The 27,861-nt window shown below is 36.0% G+C and overlaps 7 protein-coding genes and 2 pseudogenes across 9 annotated transcripts; 7 read left to right on the top strand and 2 right to left on the bottom strand.

Annotated features, from left to right (window-relative positions):
- The first annotated feature begins 1,420 nt into the window (after nt 1-1,420).
- Nucleotides 1,421-3,206, top strand: LOC125202022 (transcription termination factor MTERF8, chloroplastic-like). 2 transcript variants are annotated; one of them, XM_089063960.1, is made up of 2 exons: nt 1,421-1,527; nt 1,655-3,067. In XM_089063960.1, the coding sequence occupies exons 1-2, from the start codon at nt 1,438-1,440 to the stop codon at nt 2,705-2,707; spliced, it is 1,143 nt and encodes a 380-aa protein (XP_088920086.1). In that variant the 5' UTR covers nt 1,421-1,437; the 3' UTR covers nt 2,708-3,067. The 2 variants fall into 2 exon arrangements, with proteins under 2 accessions (XP_088920086.1, XP_088920087.1); XM_089063961.1 differs by having other exon boundaries at nt 1,422-2,351; nt 2,943-3,206.
- Nucleotides 3,207-6,848: 3,642 nt separating this feature from the next.
- On the top strand, nt 6,849-10,580 carry LOC148932939 (transcription termination factor MTERF8, chloroplastic-like). Its single transcript, XM_089065942.1, has 2 exons — nt 6,849-8,061; nt 10,157-10,580. Exons 1-2 carry the CDS (start codon nt 6,964-6,966, stop codon nt 10,232-10,234), a joined length of 1,176 nt encoding a protein of 391 aa, XP_088922068.1. The 5' UTR covers nt 6,849-6,963; the 3' UTR covers nt 10,235-10,580.
- Nucleotides 9,618-11,499, top strand: LOC125202042 (uncharacterized). 2 transcript variants are annotated; one of them, XM_089065941.1, is made up of 2 exons: nt 9,618-9,741; nt 10,880-11,499. In XM_089065941.1, the coding sequence occupies exon 2, from the start codon at nt 10,902-10,904 to the stop codon at nt 11,301-11,303; it is 402 nt and encodes a 133-aa protein (XP_088922067.1). In that variant the 5' UTR covers nt 9,618-9,741; nt 10,880-10,901; the 3' UTR covers nt 11,304-11,499. The 2 variants fall into 2 exon arrangements, with proteins under 2 accessions (XP_088922067.1, XP_047956315.1); XM_048100358.2 differs by lacking the exon at nt 9,618-9,741 and adding an exon at nt 10,580-10,680.
- A 1,045-nt stretch (nt 11,500-12,544) lies between these two features.
- On the top strand, nt 12,545-14,065 carry LOC148932938 (uncharacterized; annotated as a pseudogene).
- Nucleotides 14,066-15,971: 1,906 nt separating this feature from the next.
- On the top strand, nt 15,972-17,466 carry LOC148932937 (transcription termination factor MTERF8, chloroplastic-like). Its single transcript, XM_089066043.1, has one exon. The coding sequence runs from the start codon at nt 16,116-16,118 to the stop codon at nt 17,247-17,249; it is 1,134 nt and encodes a 377-aa protein (XP_088922169.1). The 5' UTR covers nt 15,972-16,115; the 3' UTR covers nt 17,250-17,466.
- Nucleotides 17,467-17,907: 441 nt separating this feature from the next.
- On the top strand, nt 17,908-20,155 carry LOC125221155 (uncharacterized). The gene is made up of 8 exons (XM_048123284.2): nt 17,908-18,063; nt 18,159-18,237; nt 18,419-18,498; nt 18,584-18,650; nt 18,788-18,859; nt 19,300-19,521; nt 19,609-19,795; nt 19,889-20,155. Exons 1-8 carry the CDS (start codon nt 17,988-17,990, stop codon nt 19,892-19,894), a joined length of 789 nt encoding a protein of 262 aa, XP_047979241.2. The 5' UTR covers nt 17,908-17,987; the 3' UTR covers nt 19,895-20,155.
- A 1,523-nt stretch (nt 20,156-21,678) lies between these two features.
- Nucleotides 21,679-23,256, top strand: LOC125221122 (transcription termination factor MTERF8, chloroplastic-like). The gene has a single exon (XM_089064454.1). It carries the CDS (start codon nt 21,945-21,947, stop codon nt 23,046-23,048), a length of 1,104 nt encoding a protein of 367 aa, XP_088920580.1. The 5' UTR covers nt 21,679-21,944; the 3' UTR covers nt 23,049-23,256.
- Nucleotides 23,257-23,678: 422 nt separating this feature from the next.
- LOC125214349 (uncharacterized) lies at nt 23,679-25,060 on the bottom strand. The gene has a single exon (XM_048115344.2). It carries the CDS (start codon nt 24,914-24,916, stop codon nt 23,810-23,812), a length of 1,107 nt encoding a protein of 368 aa, XP_047971301.2. The 5' UTR covers nt 24,917-25,060; the 3' UTR covers nt 23,679-23,809.
- A 397-nt stretch (nt 25,061-25,457) lies between these two features.
- Nucleotides 25,458-26,991, bottom strand: LOC125219470 (transcription termination factor MTERF8, chloroplastic-like; annotated as a pseudogene).
- Nucleotides 26,992-27,861: the final 870 nt, after the last annotated feature.

Here is a 27,861-nt window from a genome sequence, read left to right as displayed (position 1 = left end):
AGATGTTGTTAGAGATCAGTTGAAGAAGCAACATGCCGGAGCTCACATGACATCAAAATGAAGCACGAGATTCCATCAAGACTGGATGTACTCAACTTGAAACTATCCAAGAATTGGTTACTACGAGTGCAGCTGGAATGAAGGACCACCAAAGGACGTACAGAGACGTGGTGACACAAGGTAGAGTAAAGCAGATTTGATTATGCTTTCAGTTATGATTAAGAGATTAAACTTAGATTAGAGTTTGGTTCTAGATTGTTCGAATGCAGTGTATAAATATGTAATCTTGTTTGGATAGAATTTTGTATTCAACACATCATTGTATCCCTTTCTATTCTGAGTGTCTCAGCTGCTTCCTTTCTCCAAATATGAGTTTGTGTGTTTCTTTTCAGATGTAAGCAAATGCTTGCGGAGCTCAATTTGAAGTAATCGTGAATTGGTTATTTCTTTTTCTAATCAACACAAGTCTATCTAATCTGGTTGGAGTTATGTACATTTCTCTTATCTTTTGAGCATCATATCAAAGCGTAAGGGAAATGTAAAAGATTTTTGTGCCATTTTGTTTATGATGTACAAGGTCATCGTCGCCTCAGATATCGCACAAGACTCGTTAGTCCAGTGTTGTTTGGGTCTTCTCACAATCATCCATATTATCATGAATCACACTCCTTCATATCAAAACCTACATTAATATCCCACTTCAATTGGTTTTACATAAAGGTTCAATCCGTCATATAATGACTCCCGAACTAATAGAGTCCTCGATCTCGTCCCTTCTGAGGGCTTTGAATGTCCGAATCCATGACGACAATTCTCTCCAACATGCGTTTTAAGAAATTTTAAGAAAATATTGAAGAAGGTAGTGGAATATGAGTCTCATTTTTATCTATGTCCCAAAGGTAGCGGAATCCTATTTTTTTAAGTTGTCTTAAGGTAGTTGAGTCATTTACTTTTTTGGTAAAATTTTATTTATTTCTCTCACACTTTATTCTTTCTTTATACCCTTACTTTATTTTTCTCTATTTTAATTTTTAACACATTAATTTCTAAAATTCCGTGTCGAAAAGGAATGTCTCAATTATCTTGAGACAAGAGAATACTAATTTTGTAATAAAGGTAAGTGAAATGAAGTTAGTAACATATACATCATACATAGTACTACTTTTCCTTTCCAAATACTGAACATTTTAACCGGAAATCTTTATAAAAGACTGACGAAAATGGAAAAATGAAATCCTAATGAGAGACGTGGTAGTAGATAAACTAATAATACAGATCGTGATTAATTTTGGAGTAGATTGTGGACGAGACTATATTTAAATTGTGCGTCGTTTATATTCAGATTTATCACGTAATAAAAGAGAAATAAGAAAATTATTCATATATAAATCCCTTTTTTTCATTATTCATAAAAAAGAGAATGTTGATATTAAATCGATGCTGAGCTTCTTCACACTCTGCAATGGCGACGGCGCTCCTTCGAAAATCCTAATTCCAGTTGCTTCGAGTCCCTTAATTTTGCAGAGAGTAAGTCGTTTTCATTTCCGTTTCTCTCAACATGATTGCAATCGCACGCAAGAATCTCTCCTGTTCGTTTATAAACCCTAATTCATTTCTCTGCAACTCAAATGTGCTCTCGTTTTCCACTTGGAAGGTGAAAACACTAATCCCTAGCCCTGAAATCTGCGATGTTTTGGTCAATAAACACCAATTTTCTCCTGAATTGGCTTCACTAGCTTCATCGCGTTTACCTAATTTTAGAGATCCCCAAAGAGCTGATTCAGTGCTATCATTCCTTAAAGAGAATAGCTTTACGACTACTCAGCTGCAGAAACTTGTCGTATATAATCCTCGGATTCTAGGGTTTACTATTGAGGATATTAAATCCAGATTCAAGGTGTTCCTAGATTTGGGGCTTTCATCGGAGGAGATTGCCAAGATGATTTCCAGTAATAAGGCGATTTTAAATTCAAGTATGGCGAACAAGATCATTCCCAATTTATCGATGCTCAAGGGCTTGGTGGGATCCAATGATGATGTGGCCAGACTTGTGAAGAGATGCAACTGGGCTTTTTTAACCGATTTGGAGAAAACCTTAATGCCAAATGTGGAAATCTTGAAGAGGTGTAGCATACCAATGGAGCGCATCCTTCACTTTCTCTACATTCTTCCGAGAACTTTCTTTGTTAAGTCGGATACTATGATGAAATCTGTAGAAAAGGCCATCGAAATTGGGATCCCTCACACTACATTAGCTTTTATCCAAGCTGTTGGTGTTTTTAATCATACAAGCGAAGGGATGTGGGAACTCAAGTTGCAAATTCTCCGTGACTTGGGATTTTCTGATGAAGGTATAGTCACAATGTTTAGGAAGCAACCTATTGTGTTTTCAGTATCTGGAGTCAAATTGAAGAACAAAATAGAGTTTCTTCTTGCTACTGGGAAGTTCAGTATATCCAGTATCGTAAATCGTCCGGTAGCACTTGGCTACAATATCGAGAAGAGGCTTGAGCCGAGGTTGCAAATTCTGAGACTTTTGGAAAATAGGAATCTTATTGAAAAGTGGCCTAGTCTTTCAGTAGTTTCTTCGATTACGGATTATATGTTTTTTGATAAATTTATTAGGCCTTATTATGATGAGATTGGTGAAGAGTGCATTGTCAAGAAATTTGCCACAGGAAAAAAAGAGTTGAAGCTCAGTTTTTAAAGCTCAGATTATATGAAGGTGTAAGCAAATGCTTGTGAAGCTCAGTTTTTAAAGTAATAGTGAATAGGTTAAGTGATAGGTGAAGATATGTTTAGTCTCTTATTACGCCTTATGGCGATGAGATTACCGGAAGGTGTATTTCAAGTAGCAATTGACTAGGTAAAATTAGGAGGTTTGAACCAGCTCTCAAGCTGTATATGTATGATGCTTATTTATCCATTCTTGTATATTTCAGCTTTTATTGCTCAACGTGTCTGGTGGTGTTTCTGCTGAAAGCCGCGACATTGTGCAGCGTCTTCCTGTTCTTGTCCTGATTGCTCGTCCTGAGATTAGAAACTTTGGTGTTGCTTGTTCTGATCAGTTATTACTTTTGCTGCATCTTTTCTCAAGTCTTATGACTGTAAATTGTGTTTACTGCCTTGTAAGTGATGTTGATCTTGTGTTAATCTTGGGCTCTTTTGAGAGAAAAATGCTAATGCCATTTGCTTTTTTTCTTGTAGAGAGACATTCTTGCCATTTGCTTTGATTATTGCACCCTAAAGTATATGAAACAGTTAAATCTTTTTTGGTCTGCAAATTTCGTCGATGTATTGTTTTTGGTCCGTAACATTTCAAAATAGCTTTAGAGGTTCATAAACATCGATTTAATATCACACTAAGTTATTTTTTCCGTCTATTCATCTTCATTAAAATATTTAATTTATCACTTCTCTTTTATTTTATTTATAAAAAGTACTCTGTAAATATTAAAAATGCTAATTTAATACGTTAAAAATACTTAGAAATAGGGGTGAGCAAAAATTGTGTTTACTGCCTTGTAAGTGATGTTGATCCACTTCCAATATTGTGTTAATCTTGGGCTGTTTAATTTGCTTTTTTCTTGTAGAGAGACATTCTTGCCATTTGCTTTGATTATTACACCCTAAAGTATACTAAACAAGTAAATCTTTTTTGGTCCGCAAATTTTGTCGATGTATCGTTTTTGGTCCGTAAACTTTTAAAATAGCATTTGAGGTCCATAAACATCGGTTTAATATCATACTAAGTTATTTTTTTCCATCTATTCTTCTTCATTAAAATATTTAATTTATTACTTCTCTTTCATTTTATTTAAAAAAAAGAGTATAATCCTCTTTTGATCCTTAACATATGGTCGATTTATGATTTTGGTCCAGAACATTCACTTTTTAAAAAGTAAGTCCAAAACAAATGAAAACGCTCTCGAATAGGTCCTTTTTTGACGGTTTCGTCAATTCTCGACGGTCAACCATCAATTAGCGAAAATTTGACCCGATTAGCTTATTTTAATTACTTTAGCAAATTGATTTTTTTTTATTTTTCGGATTTTACATTTTAAATCCTAAATGAAAATAGTGAAAATACTTTAATATTAAACACAAAATCCAACACTCAATTTCTCCCCTCCCCCTATACTCCCGCTCCTTCTTCTTCTTCCTCCCCAAGAACCCTAGTTCTTTTTCTCTATCTCTACAACAACCAAACACCTTCGAACATGGGCCGTTCGACGTGTAGCCGGAACTCCATCGACGTCGACCGCGACCGCGACCGCGACCGCATTCGTGACTTCGGAGACCTCCGATTTAGCTAAGCTTTCTACTATTGTAAAAAGACGGTGACGCTCCGTATTGTCACCGGACAAGGTAGATCTGCCATGGTTCATGAACCGGCGGTTTCGGTTCGGAACCGCCGGTTCCGGTTTTGGAAAATATGGAACCGGAACCTAACCGTAAGGTTGTTTCACGGTTTCAATTTTAGTTCGAAAACCGGCGGTTACGGTTTCGGTTTCGAACAGTCGGTTTTTTGACGGTTCGTAGCAGTTTAGGTTCGGTTTTGCGGTTTTTTTCCCTTTTTTTTGCCATGTAGTTTGAAATTATAAAATAAATTGAAACAAGAAAATGGATAGTTTAAATTGAAGTAATATGAGTAAGGTGAAAATGATATCAAATTTACAATTTCAATATAAAAATTACAATGTGATAAAATTTATAAACAAATTACAATGTGATATACTTTATTAACATTAAAAAAAAGGGGGGAAATGAGATATAATTTGAATTTAAAATCAGCATTTAAAAATTTAATAAATAAAATTTAAAAAATGGTGTTTTGTGCAATCATTTTTTAAGAGTGCAACCATCCCCCTCCACCAACCAATGAACCAATCAATTTTGAAGACTGCATATCATACGCAAAAAACTGTGAGATTGCATTGACGAAATTAATTGATTTTAATTGATCTTGATTAACTAAATCAAGCATGATCAACAACGCACTGTAGTGTATTTACTGTGTAAATCATTTATAATGCTTTTATATACGAAATTAGTGTACATAAAATTCATGAGCTTAATAGAATATACTATATTAACTAGATACTCACATGTGGAACGATCTCATAAATCATGTTCCCATCTTACTTTTTGGTCGAAATCAAATCAATATTAATTCATAAATATTTGAGAATTTTGTGCGAATTTGTTAAAATGCTAATCCTTAAATTGTTTAGATGTGAATTTTAAATTTTAGCTTAATTAGTTATAAGATTCAAAATTATTTGAGAATAATTTCGTGTCGGAATCGTGAAACCGCCGGTTAATCGGCGGTTCGGTCGCGGTTTCGGTTCGAAAAATTTGAAACCTGAACTGAACCACGGTTCTAAAATTCACGGTTTCAGTTCGGAATATTTCTCGTGGTTTCGGTTTGAAACCGTTATCGACGGTTACTGTTTCGGTTTTAACCGCCGGTTCAATAAACCTTGGGCAGCTCTAGGACAAGGCAAACCGTCGAGAGGGAAGCTTTACTTTGTATGTGAGAGAAAGGAATGCAGTTTCTTCAAGTGGTGCGAGCCAAATCGTGATATCGAAGCTCGTGCCTCTTCTTCGTCAACCTCAGTCGGTGGTGCCGATTTTGAGGAGCTGGATTTGAATTTTACCGAAATTAGGAAAAAAAATCCAAAAATTAGTGAATGTTTTGAACTCTGTTCTTTGTTTTGTTGTTTAGGGTTTAGTCAAGTAATTTGATGTAGTGTTTGAAAAGTGAATTGTATTTGAATTTTGAAGTAAATAAATAATTTGAATTTGTTGTTGTTGTAACACTGTTGTTCGTATTTGAATTTTGAAGTGAATCATTCATAATCTTCTTAGAAAAATCGCCAGAAAGCTCTAATTGGACAATCCTAAAATATTAGACAAAGTAGTTCTTCATATAAATTTTTTACTTCCATTTGATCCTGAACATTTACGCACACCAATTGCAGACTTACAGGTACAAAATTTTGTAAGTGATGTTGGTTTCATACGTTATGGGATTGCTTCTTTGTGTGTGATTGTTTTTTCGTCGACTATGTCAATAAACTGACATCAAATTGAACCAATAAATGAAAAAAAAATACAATACAAAATGATCCTTTATATTCATTTTTTACTTCGAATTGGTCCTGAACATTTACACGATCAAAAATCCATAGACATAAGGTACTACATAAAAAACAACATAGTCCTATTGTCATAAGCCATTTACACGCTAAAAAACAACCACAGTTATAGTTATATCCACAAAAAATATTGTCGTCCACTGAAGGACTAGGGTTCATTTTTCGTTTTGCTTCCTAGTCGTCTTCAACTTTTGGAATCGGAGAACAATGGACTTCTGCCTTATAAAATAATACTCCTTCCATCCCAGATTTATAGTCACATTTAGTTATGGCACGATTTTAAGGAATTGGTGGAGTGTGTAATTAATGAAGTGAGAGGTGGAGTGTGTAATAAATGAAGTGAGATGATGAAGTGAGATGGTAGAGTGTATAATAAATGAAGTGAGTTGGTTGAAGGTGGGTCCCTTTTGACTTTTTGGTTTTTTTATTTTTGTTTTGGTTTATTTTAATGTAGATAATGACATTTAGGTGTAATTTTAGTGAATAATGGGGTATAATTTTATGTCCAAATATGAAAAATTCTAAATGTGACTCTAAATGTGGGACGGACTTTTATGGCAAAATGTGACTATAAAATTGGTACGGAGAGAGTAATTGCCAATCACCGAATATGTGGAGTAATTATTTTTAGCTTGTACTTTCAATATAATGAAAACAATTTAAAAATCCCTTTTCTTCATTTCCTACAAAGAAGAAAAATAAGACACTGAGCTTCTTCGCACTCTTCCATGGTGACGGCGCTTCTTCAAAATCCCTAATTCCAGTAGCTTCGACTTTGCAGGCAAGTTGTTTTCCTCTCAACATGATTGCAATTGCACGCAAATGTATCTACTCTTTGTTTATCAAACCTAATTCATCTTCTTCAATCCACCTCTTTTCCACTTGGAAGCTCAAAAGACTAATCCCTGTCCCTGAAATCTGCAACCTATTGATTAATAAACACCAATTTCCCCCTGAATTGGCTTCACTTGCTTCATCGCGTTTACCTAATTTTAGACATCCCCAAAGAGCTGATTCAGTGCTATCATTCCTTAAAGAGAATAGCTTTACGACTGCTCAGCTGCAGAAACTTGTCGTATATAATCCTCGGGTTCTAGGGTTTACTATTGAGGGTTTGAAATCCAGATTGAAGGTGTTCCAAGATTTGGGGCTTTCTTCCGAGGACATTGCCAAGCTGATTTCCGGTTATAACATGATTTTACATTCAAGTGTGGCGAATAAGATCATTCCCAATTTATTGATGCTCAAGGGCTTACTGGAATCCAATGAAGATGTGGCCAAACTTTTGAGACGATGCCCCTGGTTTATTGCATCCGATTTGGAGAAAACCTTAAAGCCAAATGTGGAAATCTTGAAGAGGTGTAGCATACCAATGGAGCGCATCCTTCACTTGCTCTACATTCGCCCGAGAACTTTCTTGGTTAAGTCGGATACTATGATGAAATCTGTTGAAAAGGCCATCGGAATTGGGGTGTCTCACACTTCATTTGCTTTTATCCATGCTGTTGGTGTTTTTAATCATACGAGCGAAGGGATGTGGGGAGTCAAGTTGCAAACACTTCGTGATTTGGGGTTTTCTGATAGAGGTATAGTCACAATGTTTAGAAAGCAACCTGTTGTGTTTTCAGCATCTGGAAACAGTTTGAAGAAAAAAATAGAGTTTCTTCTTGCTACTGGGAAGTTCACTGTATCCAGTATTGTAACCTGTCCGATAGCACTTGGCTACAATATTGAGAAGAGGCTTGAGCCCCGGATGCAAATTCTGAGACTTTTGGAGAGTAGGAATCTGATTGAAAAGTGGCCTTGTCTTTCAGTAGCTTCTTCTTTTACGGATTATATGTTTTTTGATAAATTTATTAGGCCTTATTATGATGAGATTGGCGAGGAGAATATCATAAAGGTATTCGTCGATGGGCAAAAAAAGATGAAGCTTTATAAGTAGATGCTTGATGAATTTGTATGAATTACTGATGCAGATTAGTTAAGCTAAAAAGGTAATGCTCATCAACATAGTGTATAGCATGTTCTGTTCTTGTTCTTGTTTTGATTGCTCGTCCCGAGATTAGAAACATAGGTGTTGCTTGTTCTGATCTGATACACCTTTTGCTGCATCTTCTCTGATTTCCTAAGCCTGTAAATTGAGTTTTTTTTGCATTGTTAGTGATATTGTTTCACTTCCAATGTTGTGATTTGAACAGGTAAAAATTCCAAATGCAAATTACTCTCTTTTAGAGAGATTTCTTGCCATTTGTTTTGATTATTATAATACTACTTTGCTACATTTTCCAATCTGTAATAATCTAGTGGTTGAAGCAAAAGGCTCAAGGCATATGATGTTATATCACTAATAATACTATCATCAAGTAATAAGTCAAACTCTTCGTCTTGACATGGTTGACAATAATCTGTTACTACAAGAAATTTTATGTAAATTAGACATTACTCCTATTGTTTTTTTATTGTAATAAATAAATGATTTCTGATAATTTAAACTAAACAATTAACTGAAAGTTGAGATTAAAATTCATTGAAAAATATGGCTATAAATCAGAGAGTAATATTTTCTATCTTCTAACTATATGACTATAATTTAAACACTAACTTTTTTTTAGGCCACTTTTCATTTCTACCAATCTGGCCCGTCAAGATTTGAGACATAATTGGTCTCATTATAATTATGTTCCCCCTTGTTTAGTATATTAGAATTGGTCCAAGAATTGATCCAAATATTATTTAAAATAAAGACTTTGATACTTTCTCCGTCCCGGATAATTCTGGTCACTTTGACCTGACACGGGTTTTAAGAATTGTAATGAAAAGTAAGTTGAAAAAGTTAGTGGAATGTGGGTCCTACCTTTATATATTAGTTTTATAATAAAATGTGGGTAGGAATGAGTTAGTGGAATATGGGCTCCACTACCAAAAATGGTAAAAGTGAAGTGGGATAAATTATGTGGGACGGACCGAAATGGAAAACTGGGACGAATTATCTGGGACGGAAGGAGTATAATAGAATTATGGATTGACAAATTTAAACCTCTGGATGGAAATGTGGAAAGGTGAGCCAAAATCAAGTCTATTTCTTGGTGCAATTTTCAATGCACACCCAGATCTTACCTATTTTGCAAGATTTTAATTCTTTCTCAATAGGCATGAATAGTGCGGATCACACCTCAATTGTAAGGCTCCTAACAATTAATTAGTGGAAAGTGAACACAAGAATTGACCCAATTAAACCATGAATTGCCCAATTCTTTTAAAGTGAACACGCCCTAAAGGTCATACACCAAATAACTTAAACTTATAACTTTTGGTCCGAGCATTAACTACTCTACGGTCTACAAATTGGCCTATGGGCTAGTAAAATAAATTAAAAATAAAACTTAATCCTATAATAAAATAAATTAAATTTTAAATTAGAAACAAGAAGAAAAAATGACATCATTTTAAGTTTTAACTGTATTTTAGTTTTAATTGAAATAGTATCACTTTGGAACTGAGCTTCCTCGCTCTCTTCCATGGCGACGGCGCTCCTCCAAAACCCCTCTTTCCAGTAGCTTCAATTCCTTCGATTTCACAGGCAAGTCGTTTTCCATTTCTGCTGTTTCTCTCAACATGATTTCAATCGCACGCAAGAATCTCTCCTGTTTGTTTATAAACCCTAATCCATTTCTGATGAAGGTATAGTCACAATGTTTAGGAAGCAACCTATTGTGTTTTCAGTATCTGGAGTCAAATTGAAGAACAAAATAGAGTTTCTTCTTGCTACTGGGAAGTTCAGTATATCCAGTATCGTAAATCGTCCGGTAGCACTTGGGTGTAGTATCGAGAACAGGCTTGAGCCGAGGTTGCAGATCTTGAGACTTTTGGAGAGTAGGAATCTGATTAGAAAGTGGCCTGGTCTTTCACGAATTTCTTCGTTTACAGATTATATGTTTTTTGATAAATTTATTCGGCCTTATTATGATGAGATTGGCGAGGAGTGCATCATCAAGAAATTTGTCACAGGAAAAAAAAGAGTTGAAGCTGTAAGCAAATGCTTACTGAGCTCAGTTGAGCTCAGTTTGAAGTAACAGTGAATAGGTTAAGTAAAAGTTGAATAAATGTTTAGTTTCTTATTAGGCCTTATGGCTATGAGATTACCGTGGAACACATCACAAAGGTGTATTTCAAGTAGCAATGGTTAGGTAAACTAAGGAGGTTAGAACCATTCTGCTGTTTGGTGGTGTTTCTGCTTTTATTGCTCAACATGTCTGGTGGTGTTTCTGCTGAAAGCCGTGTCATTGTGCAGTGTCTCCTGATTGCTCGTCCTGAGATTAGAAACTTTGGTGTTGCTTGTTCTGATCATTTATACTTTTGCTGCATCTTTTCTCACTATTTAGAGTGGGAAATGCTAATGTAACTTGCTTTTCTTCCAGAGAGACATTCTTGCCATTTGCTTTTATACCATGTAGTATATGAAACAGTTAAAGTTTTTATCGAGAGAAAACATCTTTTTTGGTCCGCGAACTTTGTCAAGGTATCATTTTTGGTCCATAACATTTCGATATTACATTTGAGTTCCATAAACTTCGATTTAATATCATCTGAACTATTTTTTCACTGTTTCAATTTATTTGGGGCGAAAATACCCTCAAGGCCATGAGGGGTAATTCAGTCTATTTACTCTCTTTTCTTATCGCCTAAAACCATCTTCTTCATTTCATTTTGGGGGATAGGGTTTAGAAGGAGGAGGAATTGATGGAGAAGCAGAAGCAGCAAATACAACGGCCGGTGGGAGGCAGTGAGAAGGCGAGGAAGAAGAAAATGCCGAGCCCTCAGGAGCTGGTGACGCACTACGAGAAGCAGGGGATGTCGACTCAGGAGGCTTCGCTTAAAGCGATTGGGGATTTGCAGGGAGCTATGTTCAGAATGATTGCCGCCAAAAACAAACGCGACGATTCCAATTCTTCTCCGCAAGTGATTTCCGCCAAGCTGGACGCCGTCCACGCTCGCCTCGTCCAGCTCGAAACGAAGCTCGATTACAAGCCCAGTTACCCGCAGGCCCTGGCTCTGGGCATTGCCTCTGCCTCCCTTTGGAATGGCGCTCGTGAGCTCTGGAACTCCGTTCGTCGCGCCACCTCTTCCGACCCCTCATCCTAGTTTATTTCCTTTCTTAGCAATGGAATAGGTAGAAACCATTTTGATTGCTTGTTACCAATCCAGTTTTGATATTATGTTAGAACAATTAGGGATTGAAAAGATTCTGGTTTAGGTACTGATTAATTTAGACCGAGGAATGTTATGTAGCTTTGAACTGTCGCAATTCTCTTATTTCATTCGTTTTCTTACTTTATTATCTCTGGCTTATTCTGTTCACACAAATCACAACTCTTCAACTTTATTACTATTTATTTTATTTTATTTTATTTTCACACTACCTAATTCAATAAATATTTACTTTTCAATCTTCGTGTCCAAAAGAAATACTCCAATTATTATGGATCAGAGGAAGACATAATCATGCATGGTTGTCGTGGCATAAATATACGAAAGTTTAAAATGTGATCTACAATTTGTTTCAACGGTTAATTAAGTACAGTACTAAATTTCATTATCGTAGAACATTAGAAATATTAAAGTATTAGGACAAAAAATACTTAAATATATACTTACTGAAGAATGTTATATTATTAACTCATAACTTAATTGCTAACTACAATTAAAAGATAATAGCCATTAGATATTCAAATTAAAAGCTTAGATCATTAATCCCTAAATGTCAATACGATCAACGAAAAACGTCAATAAGGCCATAGGAATTAATTCCAAAAAATATCAATAAGGGTATTAATATCAATTAACTATATGTTTAGTTATAATTAACTTTTGAAAGAAATCCCAAAACTTTAAATTCATATAATATATATCAAATTAAAGATAATTTCATAAGGATTCCAGTGATATTATATATGCATATGTTCCGACGTCAAAATTTGAAAAAAAAATTCAAAATTTTTTAATTTTTTCGTACAAGCAGAAATGTCAACATACTATATAAAATATGTCAATATATTACATGTAGAATGTCAATATAAGCGATGAGTTAACATTTTGTATTGATATTTTCGGAACACTATATTGACATTTTCATCCAAAACCCTAATTTGAAATTTTTTTTATCTTTTTCGATTTAATTAATAAAAATGAAAATTATACGTAGCAAATTATAGACTACACGTTTTCTAAAATCCTATGACCTTAAAATAATTATAGTTAGCAATTAAATAATGAGTTAGCAATGGATCACTCCCCCTTACTTACATCATTATTTTGACTGTATTTTTCTTTAATAAAAAAAAAATCATTATTTTGACTGTATTTTTCTTTAATAAAAAAAAAATAGCACTTTGGAACTGAGCTTCTTCACTCTCTGCAATGGCGACGGCGCTCCTTCAAAATTCCTAATTCCAGTAGCTTCGAGTCCCTTGAGTTTGCAGAAAGTAAGTCGTTTTCATTTCCGTTTCTCTGAACATGATTGCAATTGCACGCAAGAATCTCTCCTGTTTGTTTATAAACCCTAATTCGTTTCTCTGCAACTCAAATGTGCTCTCGTTTTCCACTTGGAGGCTGAAAACACTAATCCCTGTCCCTGAAATCTGCGATGTTTTGGTCAATAAACACCAATTTCCCCCTGAATTGGCTTCACTTGCTTCATCGCGTTTACCTAAATTTAGAGATCCCCAAAGAGCTGATTCAGTTCTATCATTCCTCAAAGAGAATAGCTTTACGACTGCTCAGCTGCAGAAACTTGTCGTATATAATCCTCGGGTTCTAGGGTTTACTATTGAAGATATTAAATCCAGATTCAAGGTGTTCCTAGATTTGGGGCTTTCTTCCGAGGAGATTGCTAAGATGATTTCTAGTAATCAGGTGATTTTATATTCAAGTATGGCGAACAAGATCATTCCCAATTTATTGATGCTCAAGGGCTTATTAGGATCCAATGATGACGTGGCCAGACTTGTGAAGAGATGCCCCTGGGTTTTTTTAGCCGATTTGGAGAAAACCTTAACGCCAAATGTGGAAATCTTGAAGAGGTGTAGCATACCAATGGAGCGCATCCTTCACTTGCTCTACATTCGCCTGAGAACTTTCTTGGTTAAGTCGGATACTATGATGAAATCTGTTGAAAAGGCCAATGAAATTGGGGTGCCTCTCACTTCAATTGCTTTTATTTATGCTGTTGGTGTTTTTAATCATACAAGCGAAGGGATGTGGGAAGTCAAGTTGCGAATTCTCCGTGATTTGGGATTTTCTGATGAAGGTATAGTCACAATGTTTAGGAAGCAACCTTTTGTTTTTACAGCATCTGGAGACAAATTGAAGAACAAAATAGAGCTTCTTCTTGCTACTGGGAAGTACAGTATTGCCGATATTGTAACTTGTCCAGTAGCACTTTTGGGTGCAGTGTCAAGAACAGGCTTGAGCCGAGGTTGCAGATCTTGAGACTTTTGGAAAGTAGGAATCTGATCGATAAGTGGCCATTTCTTTCAGCAGTGTCTATCTTAACAGATGTTGGATTTTTTGACAGGTTTGTTAGGCCTTATTGTGATGTGATTGGGGAAGAACACATCACGAAGGTATTTGTCGAGGGGAGAAAGAGATGAAAACTTTGTAAGCAGATGCTTGATGACTTCGTATGAATTAGTGTTACATCGACATTGTGTAGTTTGTTCGTGTTCTGATTGCTCATGTGGAGATTGGAAACATCGGAGTTGCTTGTTCTGATCTGATTTCCTATGACTGTCAATTACTTGTATGTGTTTTTTGGGTTGTTAGTGATGTTGTTCCACTCCTAATATTGTGTTAACCTTGGATTTTTAATAGTGGAAAAATGCTAATGCAACTTAACTCTTGTTTTAGAGAGATGTTCTATCCATTTGTTCTGATTATTACCACCATATAGTATACTTATATGAACAGTTACAAGATTTTATATAATTGAAATTTGTTGCTATAAACTGGAAGAGGAATATATACTCTTGTTAAGTTTATTACAATGAAGTTAGTAGTCTGAAGTCTGAACTACCTTCACTTTAAATTTGATAATTCTCTTGAGATTGTCTATACAAACACATGCAAATAATGAAAAATGGTAAAATCACTATTGAAGACATGCTAAAGATAAGTAATAGAGTAAAAAATACTATAGTTTTGTAACCTTCGTCACTAAAAGCTAGAAATACTGCTCTCCCTCCGTCCAAAAAAAAAAAAAAAAACATTCATTTATGAAAAGTTTTCAACAAATAATAATCCTATATATCATTTCCATTAACACTATTTCTCGGGAGAGGATCCCCTGCTGTGTTAAGCAGGGGCTGCTGTGGTTAAACGCAGACACTCCCAAATGAAACGCAAGTTACGCAACATGGGTTTAGAGAGAGAAATGGGCCAATGAAATAATAAAAAACACATACTTCTGTTTCTTTTTTTACATTCCCTTCCCTATTTCTTTATTTGATTAAATACCCGGTCGGCCATGCTAACTCTTTTCCATAGGGCATATCTATCTATTAAAAATAATATGGAAGACTTTTTTACTACTAGTATTTTTTTACGATAAATTACTCCATGCTAACACAGAAACACAAGTTTGCAGTTTTTGTTATTGATGTATCCACAAATAAACACACAAATACAAAGGTTAATTTAGTTCAATTACTAATATTAATTAATTGATGTTACGACAACTTAATTCATTAGTTGTAGGATGTAGCTATTTACCAAATATACATAATAAATTATTTGTATACTCCATTTTCTGAAATATAAATGATGAGATTTGAATATATAAAAAGTTTAAATATAATCCCCATTTTCCCTTAAAAATATAAACTAGGACAGTTTAGTATAGCATGATCAAAATTTATAAGTGTTTTAATTAATAAATTTAACTGAATTTTATAATATATTTTTATATGAATAAAAGAAATATTTCAAATAAAATTAATTAATAATTACACAAATGAGGATAATGTAATTAACTTAATGGTAGTGGAGTATTAGTTAATATGTCTGCGTATTAATTAGTTTTTGAGTATGATATAGTGATATTTTTTAATAGGTAATAACAAATACTCCATATATCATGATTATAAAACAAAATAAAAAAGAATTCCATAATATTTTTAATAGATAGATATACCCTATGGAAAAAGTAAGCATGGCCGACCGGGTATTTAATCAAATAAAGAAATGGAGAAGAGAACGTAAAAAAAGAAACAGAAGTATGTGTTTTATATTATTTCATTGACCCATTTCTCTCTCTAAACCCATGTTGCGTTTCATTTGGGAGTGTCTGCGTTTAACCACAGCAGCCCCTGCTGTGTTTTTTAACACGCGGGGGATCCTCTCCCTTATTTCTCACTTACTTTTTCTCCTTTTATCTTATTTTTATTAATTATCTCTTACTTTACCAATTCTACGTTAAACTCGTGTCATATTGCTCTATTATTTGTGGCCTGAGGGAGTATTATTTATGAAAGTATTATTAAAATAACTTCTTAATTAAAAATGAATTGGAGAAAGGCATAATCATGCATGGTTGTCGCGGCAAATAAAAGATTTTCAAAAGTTCAAAATATGTGAAAATTTAGATTATAATTTGAATTAGTCGAAATTTTCAACAATACGAAATCTACAATATGTTTCAACGTATAATTAAGTAAATTTTACTCCTATCGTAGTAACTAGTAAGTCAAAAAAATAAAAAGAAATACTTAAATAAATACTTGCATCATTATTTTGAATGTATATTTTCTTTAATCAAACTGGCAATTTGGAACTGAGCTTCCTTCTTCTTCTTCACTCTCTGCCATGGCAACGGCGCTCCTTTAAATCTCTCATTCCAGAAGCTTTGAGTCCTTCGATTTTGCAGGCAAGTCGTTTTTCATTTCTGCTGTTTCTCTCAACATGATTGCAATCGCACGCAAGAATCTCTCCTCTTTGTTTATAAACCCTAATTCATTTCTCTGCAACTCAAATGTGCTCTTGTTTTCCACTCGGAGGGTGAAAACACTAATCCCTGTCCCTGAAATCTGCGATGTTTTAGTCAATAAACACCAATTTTCTCCTGAATTGGCTTCACTAGCTTCATCGCGTTTACCTAATTTTAGAGATCCCCAAAGAGCTGATTCAGTGCTTTCATTCCTCAAAGAGAATAGCTTTTCGACTACTCAGCTGCAGAAACTTGTCATATATAGACCTCGATTTCTAATGTATTCTATTGAGGGCATTGAATCCCGATTGAAGGCGTTCCAAGATTTGGGGCTTTCTTCCAAGGAGATTGCCAAGATGATTTCCGGTTATCAGAGGATTTTACATTCAAGTGTGACAAAGAGGATAATCCCCAATTTATTGATGCTCAAGGGCTTGGTGGGATCTAATGATGATGTGGCCAGACTTTTGAAGAGATGCCCCTGGGTTGTTGTATCCGATTTGGAGAAAACCTTAATCCCAAATGTCGAAATCTTGAAGAGATGTGGCATACCGATGGAGCGCATCCTTCACTTAGTCCACGCTCAACCTAGAGATTTCTTGATCAAGCCGGATATTATGAGGAAATCTGTAGACAAGGCCATAGAGATTGGGGTCCCTCGCACTAAATATGGTTTTATCAATGCTGTTGGTGTTTTTAATCATACGAGCGAAGGGATGTGGGAAGTCAAGTTGCAAACGCTCCGTGATTTGGGGTTTTCTGATGATGAGATATTCAAAATGTTTAGGAAGCACCCTATTGTGTTTTCAGTATCTGGAGACAAATTGAAGAACAAAATAGAGTTTCTTCTTGCTACTGGGAAGTACAGTATTGCTGATGTTGTAACTTGTCCAGTAGCACTTGGGTGTAGTATCGAGAACAGGCTTGAGCCGAGGTTGCAGATCCTGAGACTTTTGGATAGTAGGAATCTGATCGAAAAGTGGCCAGTTCTTTCAGCAGTTTCTGTCCTCACAGATGTTCGATTTTTTGACAGGTTTGTTAGGCCTTATTGTGATGTGATTGGCGAAGAACACATCACGAAGGTATTTGTCGAGGGGAGAAAGAGATGAAAACTTTGATAAGTTCGTATGAATTCGTGACTCATCGACATTGTGTAGTTTGTTCGTGTTCTGATTGCTCGTGTTGAGTTTAGAAACATCGGAGTTGCTTGTTCTGATCTGATTTCCTATGTTTTTTTTGCATTGTTAGTACATAGTAATGTAGATCCACTTCTAATATTTTGTTAACCTTGGATTTGAAAAGTGCTAATGTAAGTTATGTAACTTAGTCTTGTTCTAGAGGGACATTTTAGTCTAAACGATCATGACTTGAAATTTGATAATTTCTCTTTAGACTTATACAAACACTTACAAATAATGAAAAAGGGTGCTAAAGAATAAATAAGTAAATAAAAAACACTAGTATAGTTTTTTAGCCTTTATCACTAAAAGCTAGAAATATTATTTATGAAAGTATTACTATTAAAAATTTTCATAATTAAAAATGGATGAAATTAGACCTAAAATTCTTAGAAGATTTTCATATTTTTTTTTCTTCAAAAAATTCAGAGACATTTTAAGCAAAAATAATTTAAAAAGTTATACGCGAATTTTTATTAAATAAGTTATTAAAATAAGACACAATTATTTTTAAAATTAAATTCGGCACAAGGGCAAAATGGTCCAGAAAAGATCTAGCGACTTCTATTTCTATCGTTAAAAGAGGTGTACAAGAACCCAAATTTTCCCTCAAAAAAGGGCCCCAAATTCCAAACCCTAATTCTTCTCTCTTCATCGCCGATCGAAGAAATGTCGCACTTCGGGAGATCTGGGCCGCCGGACATCAGAGACACCTTCTCTCTCCTCGTCCTCAACATCACTTTCCGTACTCACTCTCCAGCTCGTTCTCTTTTGTTTCAATTTTGTTGCTGATTTTGTTCCCTTGGATTAATTTCTGTGCTTATTTTTGGGATAATTCAGGTACTTCAGCTGATGACTTGTTCCCCCTGTTTGATAAGTACGGCAAGGTGGTTGATGTGTTCATTCCTCGGGACCGGAGGTAATGCTTAGAGGGGTTTTGTTTGGCGTGTGTTTGAATTTGTGCGTATTTTTTGTTTTGAATCCCTTCAATTGTGCATTGTTTTTGTTTGAAACTTATCTAGTAAGAGTAGCCATTGAGCTTCTACATTAATTTGTTTTCTGAAATGATGTTATTGAGTCATGGAATTCTTTTGAATCAGAACTGGAGACTCCAGGGGTTTTGCATTTGTGCGATATAAGTATCAAGATGAGGCTGCAAAAGCAGTTGAAAAGCTGGATGGTGAGTTGGGGAGAAAATGGGAAGTAGTTTCCATAACGGTGATGTTTTTTTGTAATATGATGAGTTGGTATGTTGTTTCTTGCAGGAAGAGTTGTTGATGGGAGAGAAATAATGGTTCAATTTGCTAAATATGGACCCAATGCTGAACGAATGTAAGTTTTCAGTATCGAAGCCAATCCTTGACGTTACATTGATGAGATGATATAATGTGTTTTTGTAATCTCAGTATGTACACACTGAGATTCTTGTGCAAAAAACAAAATCTGATGATGTTTATGGTTTTGATCAGTGATAAAGGTAGAATTGAGGAACCTGTTTACAAGTCTAAAGGCAGGTCAAGAAGCCGCAGTCCACGCCCCAGGTCTCTCTGCTTTTATTATTGTTGCATGTGCTCTCTCAAATTTAATCATGTCATTTGTCATTTGGGTATAAGTATTTTTCACTTAAACACACATATATTGCCACTTTACCACTGTGTTATTCTTTTTAATATTATTATGAATAAAATTTTATTTTATAAATAATGAATAGATCTGTTTTGCTATCATTCTTTTATGATTTCATTTTTTGCACGATCTTAGGTCTGCTTCAATTTGTTCTCTAACTAGCCAATCTTTATTATAAAATTGATATCTTATCTTGACTAAGGTCTAATTATTTTCTCATATGCAATTTATTGTCAATTATTTAAAGATAATTTGTAGTCCTTCTGCTAATATTTCTTTAATGTCTACCTTATTCCCAATGTTAATATTTTTAGCTCATGAGAATTATTAGTGAGTAACTGAAGTGTATGTTCAGGTATGATGACAGGGATCGGGACTACAGGAGGAGCAGTGAAACGAGAAGTAGGGGAAGAAGTGAGCGTGAGTCTTATCGTGGTAGGCATAGGGAATCTTCCTATCGAAGCAGGAGTCGGTCCAGGAGCCGAAGCCGTAGTGCAAGTCCTGGCTATCGCAGAGAACGCGGTAGAGGAAAATATGATGATGGCGATAGACGTAGACGAAGTCGGTCTTATGAAAGGTACTCTTAGAAATATTAATAGCCTGTGTGACACTGCTTTTTGCTGTTTGATATTATTTCTTATTATGGTTTTTTGTGTTATGTTAGTGCATCTCCTGTTCGACGGAGTCTCACTCCTCGGAGATCTCCTTCCCCAAACAAATCACCTCTATCTAGGGATGGAAGTCCTGATGTGCGTCATGCCAAAATTGAACGATCTGCCACCCCTAAGAGTGTCTCTCCTCGCGGCCGCCGCCGTGATTCTCGTAGCCCGTCTCCACATGATGAGGCTGATGTAAGTATTCTCCCTACCCTGTATCTTGCATGTGGCACTTTATTCGTCTCGGTATAATTTGTGTTAATTTTGATTTTTTTTTGTTTCCTCCAGGAATAATGGATTGGCAGCATGTGCTTTCTGAACTTGACCTATCATCATATGGTGGTTGCGATCAATACTTTCCCTAAAGATCTTGTCATCCGTTTGAATACCTATGCGTTGTACTAGACTTGTTTTGTTGTTTTATGTTAGACTCTGCACCAGACATAAATGGTTCGGAACCAGTCTTTAAACTCTTTTATCGTTCTTAGGTGGATTGAGCTCTCTGGTAGATTTCTTATTCCTAATATGAATGCGTGCCATTGAACATCTCACTCATATGACATCTTTATTTGCCTTCTATAGTTTGTGAACGTGAGGTAGTTGCTGATTGGCAAAGATGATGCAGCAGCTAGTGATGCTGTTTTTAGATGATGCTGTAGGTATCGGTGCTGCTTTTACATTGCTGTTGATTGTTATGATTTCTTGCTGGTGCTGGTGATGGTATAAGGTTTGTTTACAAGCTCTCTGAGCCTGTCATTATTGGTGAGGCTTCTTGCCAATATAGTACTACTAATATCTAACATCACATTTTACGACTGCTCGATGATGGTAAGATGTCAACTTGCTAGGCTTTTCACTTTATTTTGCACCTTGAGATCTTGTGATGGATATTTTTGATTCACTAGCTGTGAAAATTACCTCGCGTTGTGCTGATATCGGTTACTCTGTTACAGCACATGAGATTGTGGCTGTAGCTGTGAGGTACCCGTTGTAGATCGGTTGTCGCTGATAGCTATAGAAGCTGATGCTGGTTTTTGATGAATGGTTTTAGTAGCTGTGTTGCAGTTGGTTGCTGTTACCTGTTTCTTGTTCCATTGCAGTCTGATTCCATATTTCGCAGTCTAAAGGTTTTTTTGCTTGACTTTCATAAATGCTCTTTTTTGTTTCTTTTATTTGATTAAATCATTGGATAAATCAAGTTACAGGATTGTGGTTTGATCGCCATTTATATCACTGAAAATTGTGGTCATTGTCTCCTGATTGGTTGTGTTTATCAGTTTTACTAAAATTTGATATATAAGTAGGAATTAGTATGTGCTCTTACATGCATCAAAATATAAGGGTGTTTTCTGTCATGCTTAAATGTTCGAGTCCAAAATAATTTAAATCAATTTTTTCCCGTTTTATTTCCGCTTGGTATGTTTTGTAAATGACATAGCTCTTAATATAAAATTGATAAAAGAAGAGATGGGGCGAGAAAAAATGGTTGAAGTAAGAAAGAAAGTGAAAAATGTAATGCAATTAGTTTTAGTGGATTGTGATCTATTTTTAAAAATAAAAAAAAATTATTTAAGAATTTTCTATATATAATGATTACTCTATATGTTAAAATGAACAATTAAGATCAAAAAAATAAATGTCCTCATCTTTTTCCAAACTATAGGAAATGAAAAAATGAAAACTATGACCAAGAATGAAATAAAAATAAATGTCCTCATCTTTTTCCAAACTATAGGAAATGAAAAAATGAAAACTATGACCAAGAATGAAATCGTGTTTGAAAATGAAAAATCACGATCAAGAAAACAAGTGACCGCTCCTTCGTCTAAAATAAAAAAAATGAAAAATGCTACTATAGAATATGAAAAATTAAGATCAAAGATATAATTAAAATCATACTTCAAAATTAGGGTAATTACATCAGTTGCTTTAATACTTTGCTGTTGTTAATAATTTGCTACAAAAAGTTTTATTTTAAAATATACGGTTATCTATATATTATAATGAAACAAAATAAATGAAATAATAATGAAAATTTGTGTCAAACAATTAATTATGTTAAATTTTTTTGCATTCTATATATTGATATAAAATTGACACGATTGTTTTAAAAATACACGATAACGCCGTTACAATGAAAGAGAAATGAAATTTTTTATATCATCAAATTTAATCTTTTTGTACTGATATTAAAAAAAAAGTGTCAAATCATTATGCATTCCCTTCCTCGGCTCTGGTGAAGAACCCTAATCCCCAAATTTAAAATTCCTCAGTTCTCTAAGCAAGGGATTTCCATTCCTGTAATTGAGTTGAATTTCGTCTCCACCTCCAATTCTATGCTAAAATGATTGCCCTTGTGCGCCGGAATTCATCACTCTATCTCTTCCTCCGCCCTCCGCCGCTGCGAGAAATTTCCACCTCCGCCGCCCCTGCGGTTTACGATGTCTTGGTAAACAAGCACGATTTCTCTCCCGAAATCGCCGCATCAGTCTCCTCCAAGCTGAGCCGATTCAGAAGCCCCGAGAGAGCCGATTCGATTCTCACATTCCTCAAACAAAACTCCTTCTCCACCACTCAGCTGCAGCGCCTCGTGAGATCCGATCCCCGCATCCTCACCGCCAGCGCCGAGGCCGCCGTCAAGCTCAAAATCCGCATCTTCAGAGACTTCGGCTTTCCCCCCGAGGAAACCGCGAAGATAATGTCGAGCAATAACGCAATTATTCACTCAAGCGCGGAGAAGAAGATAATCCCTCAGCTCTCCACGCTGAAGGCCTTGTTGGGATCCAATTCGGAAGTCGTGGATCTCGTGAAGCGATCCGTGTGGCACATGACTGTGGATTTGGAGAAGCTCTTCATCCCAAATGTCGATTTCTTGAAGAATTGCGGTGTAAAAATGGAAGGAATTCGCATCTTGCTTCGGCATTTCCCTCGGTGCCTCTTGCTGAAGCCCGATTTGATGAGGGAGGCGGTGGAGAAGGCGAGGGAAATGGGGGTGGATGAAAACACCAAGACCTTTGTGTATGCTGTTCGCGCCATTGCCTCGTTTAGGAAGGAGAGCTGGGAGGCGAAGATTCAGGGGTTCCGGGATTTGGGGGTGTCGGAGAGTGAGGTGGTGGAGATATTCAGGAGGTCGCCGTTGGTGATCTGCACCTCGTTGGAGAAGTGCAGGGAGATCAAGAGGCTTCTGCTTGGCACCGGGAGGTTTGAGATGGCCGATCTGATCAGTGATCCTCCGACGTTCCTGTGCAGCGTTGAGAGGAGGTATAAGCCGCGGCTGGAGGTTTTGGAGGTGTTGGAGAGTAAGGGACTTATTAAGAGATGGCCTAAGCTCTCGTTGATTTGTAGGTGGACAGATGAGAGGTTTTTCGGGGCGTTTGTTAGGCCTTATGCAGATCAGCTTGGTGAAGGGTTTGTTGAAAAGTATTTTGCTTCAAGAGAGAAGCAATGAGTGATTGTTGAACATTTTTGTAGAATGTTGGATAGTGAAATGGTGAGGAAGTTTTCAAGCCAAGAATCAGAATTTAGACAAATTGGGATCTGGAATTAGGCATTAGTTATTGGATTGGTTCAAAAATGACAAGAAATTGGCATTTATCATTTGACATTTTTTCAGAATGAAGAATGTTGGATTGGGAAATAGTGAGGAAGTTTTCATAGCCTGGTCTGTTGTTGGTGTTATTATAAGATTTCTTGTATGGAAAACTCATTTTTAAGCCAAGAATCAAAATTTAGTCAAGTAAGTATCTGACAATAGGCAATAATAAGGCAATAGTTCTTGGATTGATTCTAGATCATTAAAATGACAAGAAATTGGTTACATTTACTGTATCATTTACTAGAAGAATAATAAGGGGCTAATTAGAATATACACAATTGTTTTTGGCTCAATGAATTGTGATACCTAAAGCAAACCAAAGCTTTAGTGATAATAATTTTTTAAATCACAAAATTGGATAAATTTTTTGAGTATTCTTAAAATGGTTGAAATTAGAATTTTAAAATGAAGTATTAAATCATAAAAATTCGATTTTTTCCAGCCCAATAGGAAACCTTTGTCCTTTTTCAAACCTCACCAAACTTAATAAGTTCTCAAACCTTTAAACCCAAACCATGATTTCACACAACAAAACACCTATAATTACAAGTGCAAAGAAACCTCCCCTTTTCCACAGGCAAAATGCATCATCTTCTAGCTAAAATTTTCAATGATCAAATCCTAAACAAATGGCCAACTTCATCTAAGTAAGGCTTAACAAACCTCTCAAAGAATCTCACATCTGACAAACTACACAATGTAGCCAAACTAGGCCACTTCTTGATCAACCTCTTCTCCTCCAAAGCAGCCAACACTCGAATCCGCGGCCTAAGCCTCTTCTCCACACTGCCACAGAAACATATCGGGTACGCAACAATGCTCGCCACACCATACTTCCCGGTCGACACCAAAACATCCTTCACCTCCCTCATCTTCCTCAACGACACAGCGAAGGCCGGGGGATACTTGCTGAACCCATTCACAATCTCCTCGTCCGAGAACCCCAACTCCCGGAAAGCCCCCAGCTTCGCCTCCCAAACCTCATCGCTCATCGAGGCAATCACCCTCACCCCATGAATGTACATCCCCGACCCCGGCCGGGCCCCAAGCTCCTCCGCCCTCTCGGCCGCCCTCCTCAACTTCCCGGGCTTCTGCAGCAGAGTCCTCGAGAACGAATGCAAACACGCGATGATCTGCTCCGTGGGGACGCCACGACCCTTCAAGAACTCGATATTCGGCACCATGGACTTGTCCAAATCCTTAATCAAGAACCACCCACTCTTCTTCAAGAGGTTCACAACATTAGCATCTGATCCCAGCAAGCTCCTGAGTAAAGACAAGGCAGGGATAACTACTTTATCAGTGCTTCGGAACAAAATCGAGGCGTTATCGGTGACCAAATCGGCGATGTCGCTGTTGGAGAGTCCTAGCTCTTGGAAAAGCTCGATCTTGGGCTTGATTGATTTCTCGAGATCGGCGGAGACGAATGAGGGGTTGTATTTCACGATTGTCTCCAAATGGGAGCCCGAAAAGCCGTTTTTTTTGAGGTATGAGAAAAGGGAATCGGATTTTTGGGGGTTCCTTAAGCGGGAAATGATTGAGGCGGCTTTCGCAGCTGATTCGGGGGAGAAATTGTGTTCGTGAAGCAAGAAATTGTAGACTGTGGGATTGATTATGGGGTTTTTGGCGGTGGATGTGGAAAATGGAACCCTAGATTTGCAGAGAAATGGGGAATTTCTCGATAATAAATACGCGAAATGTTTGGGGAAAATTGGAGTCATATTCGCGAGAGAGAAAGAAGTGACGATTAAATAGTTGAAGTCTGCGAAACTGTTGATTATTGAAGAGGAGAAAATCGCTCGCCTGAGAAGATGAAGCGCCGGTGGCGGTGAAGCAAAGACGACGTCGTTTTGGGCGGAAAAGCTAATCTCAGGGTTTAAGACGATGGTTTAGTGATAGTGGCAATTTGCAATTAGCCCCCTCATTTTATGAATATTTACATATTTTGCCATGAAGCAAATGTTTTTAACTAATGAAACACAGTTTTAGTTGGCAAGACAGATTTTTCTTTGACAAAACTGTTATTAATTACCTTAGAAAAGGAAGAATTAAGCTATAACAAACAAGGCTCATTGTTATAGATTGTTCTCTACTAGATTTGTTGTAATTCTAAGATATTCAATATAGAATTAAAATGACTAATCTTGATGTAATCATTTTGGATTTAGGAATGAAACAAAGTAGTCATTCAACCACAATTTACAATGGCTGATGATAGTAACATTTTGAGCTCAGAAATACTAATGAATAGTTAATACAAACTGAACATAACTTTCTTTTAGCATTTTTCTTGAGTTAAAATTCCAAGATACATAGAACATTAGGAGTGGAAGAACATTACTAACAAAGGCAGAGCAAAATATACAATCATACTAAACGAAAGCATATAGCAACGAGGCCACAACGATACGTCTTATCACGAGACGACGATCAAAGAGAACTAGAAACAGACACAAGCAAGATACCCCTCTCTATGTTAAGCACAAGTTCAACTTATAAAGCTTCATCTCTTTCTGCCATCGACGAAAACCTTTGCGATGTGTTCTTCGCCAATCACATCATAATAAGGCCTAATAAATCTGTCAATAAATGTACCATCAGTAGAAGTAGAAATTACTGAAAGACAAGGCCACTTTTCAATCAGATTCCTACTCTCCAAAAGTCTCAGAATTTGCATCCGCGGCCCAAGCCTCCTCTCGATATTGTAGCTAAGTGCTACCGGACAAGCTACAATACTGGATACACTGAACTTCCCAGTAGCAATAAGAAACTCTATTTTGTTCTTCATTTTGTTTCCAGATATTCTAAAAACACTAGGTTGCTTCCTAAACATTGCCAATACATCATCATCAGAAAATCCCAAATCACGAAGTGTTTGCACCTTGACTTCCCACATCCCTTCGCCCGTAAAGTGAAATACAGAAAGAGCATAGATAAAAACAACTGAAGTGCGAGGGACCCCAAATTCGATGGCCTTGTCTACAGATCTCCTCATGATATCCGACTTGACCAAGAAAGCCCGCGGTAGACCATAGAGCAAGTGAAGGATGCGCTCCATCGGTATGCTACATCTCTTCAAGATTTCAACATTTGGCATCAAGGTTTTCTCCAAATCATGTACCACAAACCAGGATAATCACTTCAAAAGTCTGGCCACATCGTCATTGGATCCCAGCAAGCCCTTCAGCATCGATAAATTGGGAATGATCTTTTTTGCTATAATTGATTGTAAAATCCTCTCATTACTGGAAATCATCTTGGCAATCTCCTCGGAAGAAAGCCCCAAATCTTGGAATACCTTGAATTTGGATTCCAAGCCCTCAATTGTAAACCCTAGAATCCGAGGATCATACATTACTAATTTCTGCAGCTGAGTAGTCGTAAAGCTATTCTCTTTGAGGAATGATAGAACTGAATCGGCTCTTTGGGGGTCTCTAAATTTAGGTAAACGCGAAGCTAATTCAGGAAGAAATTGGTGTTTATTGACCAAAATATCGTGAATATCAGCGCTAGGGGATAGTCTCTTGATCGTCGAAGTCGAGAAAAAGTGGATTGGTGAAAGGAAATGTAGATTGGAGTTGCAGAGAAATGAATTAGGGCTCAAAACTAAGCAGGAGAGATTTTTGCGTGCAATTGCAATCATGATGATAGAAATTGAAATTGAAATTGAAATTGAGATTCAGAAATTGAAACGACCTGGCTCAGAAATTGAAGTGTTCAAAGTGTTGAAATTGAGGGATTTTGAAGCACGCCGTCGGCATGCCTGGGGAGGCAAGAAGCTCAGTTTCAGTATTTCTGTGATATTTTGGTCAATTTTAATACTTTTCATGTAAAATGAAGATATAAAAAACTGCTTCCTCCATCCTAGGACACTTTGACCCGACATGTGTTTTAAGAAATCTAATAGAAAGTAGTTGAAAAAGTCTGTGATGTGGATCCTACTTTTAAAGTATTAGTTTTATAATAAAATGTGAGTATGAATGAATTAGTGGAATATGAGGTCTACTACCAAAAATGGTAAAAGTGAAGTGAGACAAATTATGTGGAATGGCCCGAAATAGAATACTGGGTCGAATTATCTGGGACGGAGGGAGTACTACATATAAAAACTAATTATATATAATTTGATATCTTTTTTAATTACGTCAAATAATTTTCATGTGCCTATTTATCTAAATTTATTTGGCAAAACACATTATTAAGTCCTTATACTTTGATTGTTTGTTTCAATTATAATATTTTTGTTTGATTGTTTGTTTCAATTATAATATTTTTGTTTTAATAAATCCTTCTATTTTTATATTCGATATATTTCAATCCTTATTTAACAGAACTTAACATTACGAAAATAACAAATTATATATTAATTATTTAAATGTATTCCACCTAATATTCTAGTTGGAAAATATCAACGTAACATAAAGAAAGAGATAAAAAAAAATGAATTCGGCGTTCGAAAAGAAGAGCGAGGATGTTGGGTTTGCGAACACGGCGGACATTAAAAAGCTTCTACAAAAATATACAACATCCATTAGCCAATTAGCAAAAATCAAAGAATTTGACATCAATTCCAATATCTTACAAATCTAATTAATCCAATCATTCAATCCATAATTTAAAGAAATCGACGTTGTTTTGGGCGGATAAGCTAATCTTAGGGTTTAAG

This window comes from Salvia hispanica, chromosome 2 (genome assembly GCF_029641045.1).
Source record: "Salvia hispanica isolate PSC_SH4W2 chromosome 2, Shi_PSC_v1, whole genome shotgun sequence".
In the NCBI taxonomy this organism is placed as follows: domain Eukaryota; kingdom Viridiplantae; phylum Streptophyta; class Magnoliopsida; order Lamiales; family Lamiaceae; genus Salvia; species Salvia hispanica.
Note: the sequence above shows the minus strand (reverse complement) of the source record. Positions and strands in the feature narration are given on the sequence as shown.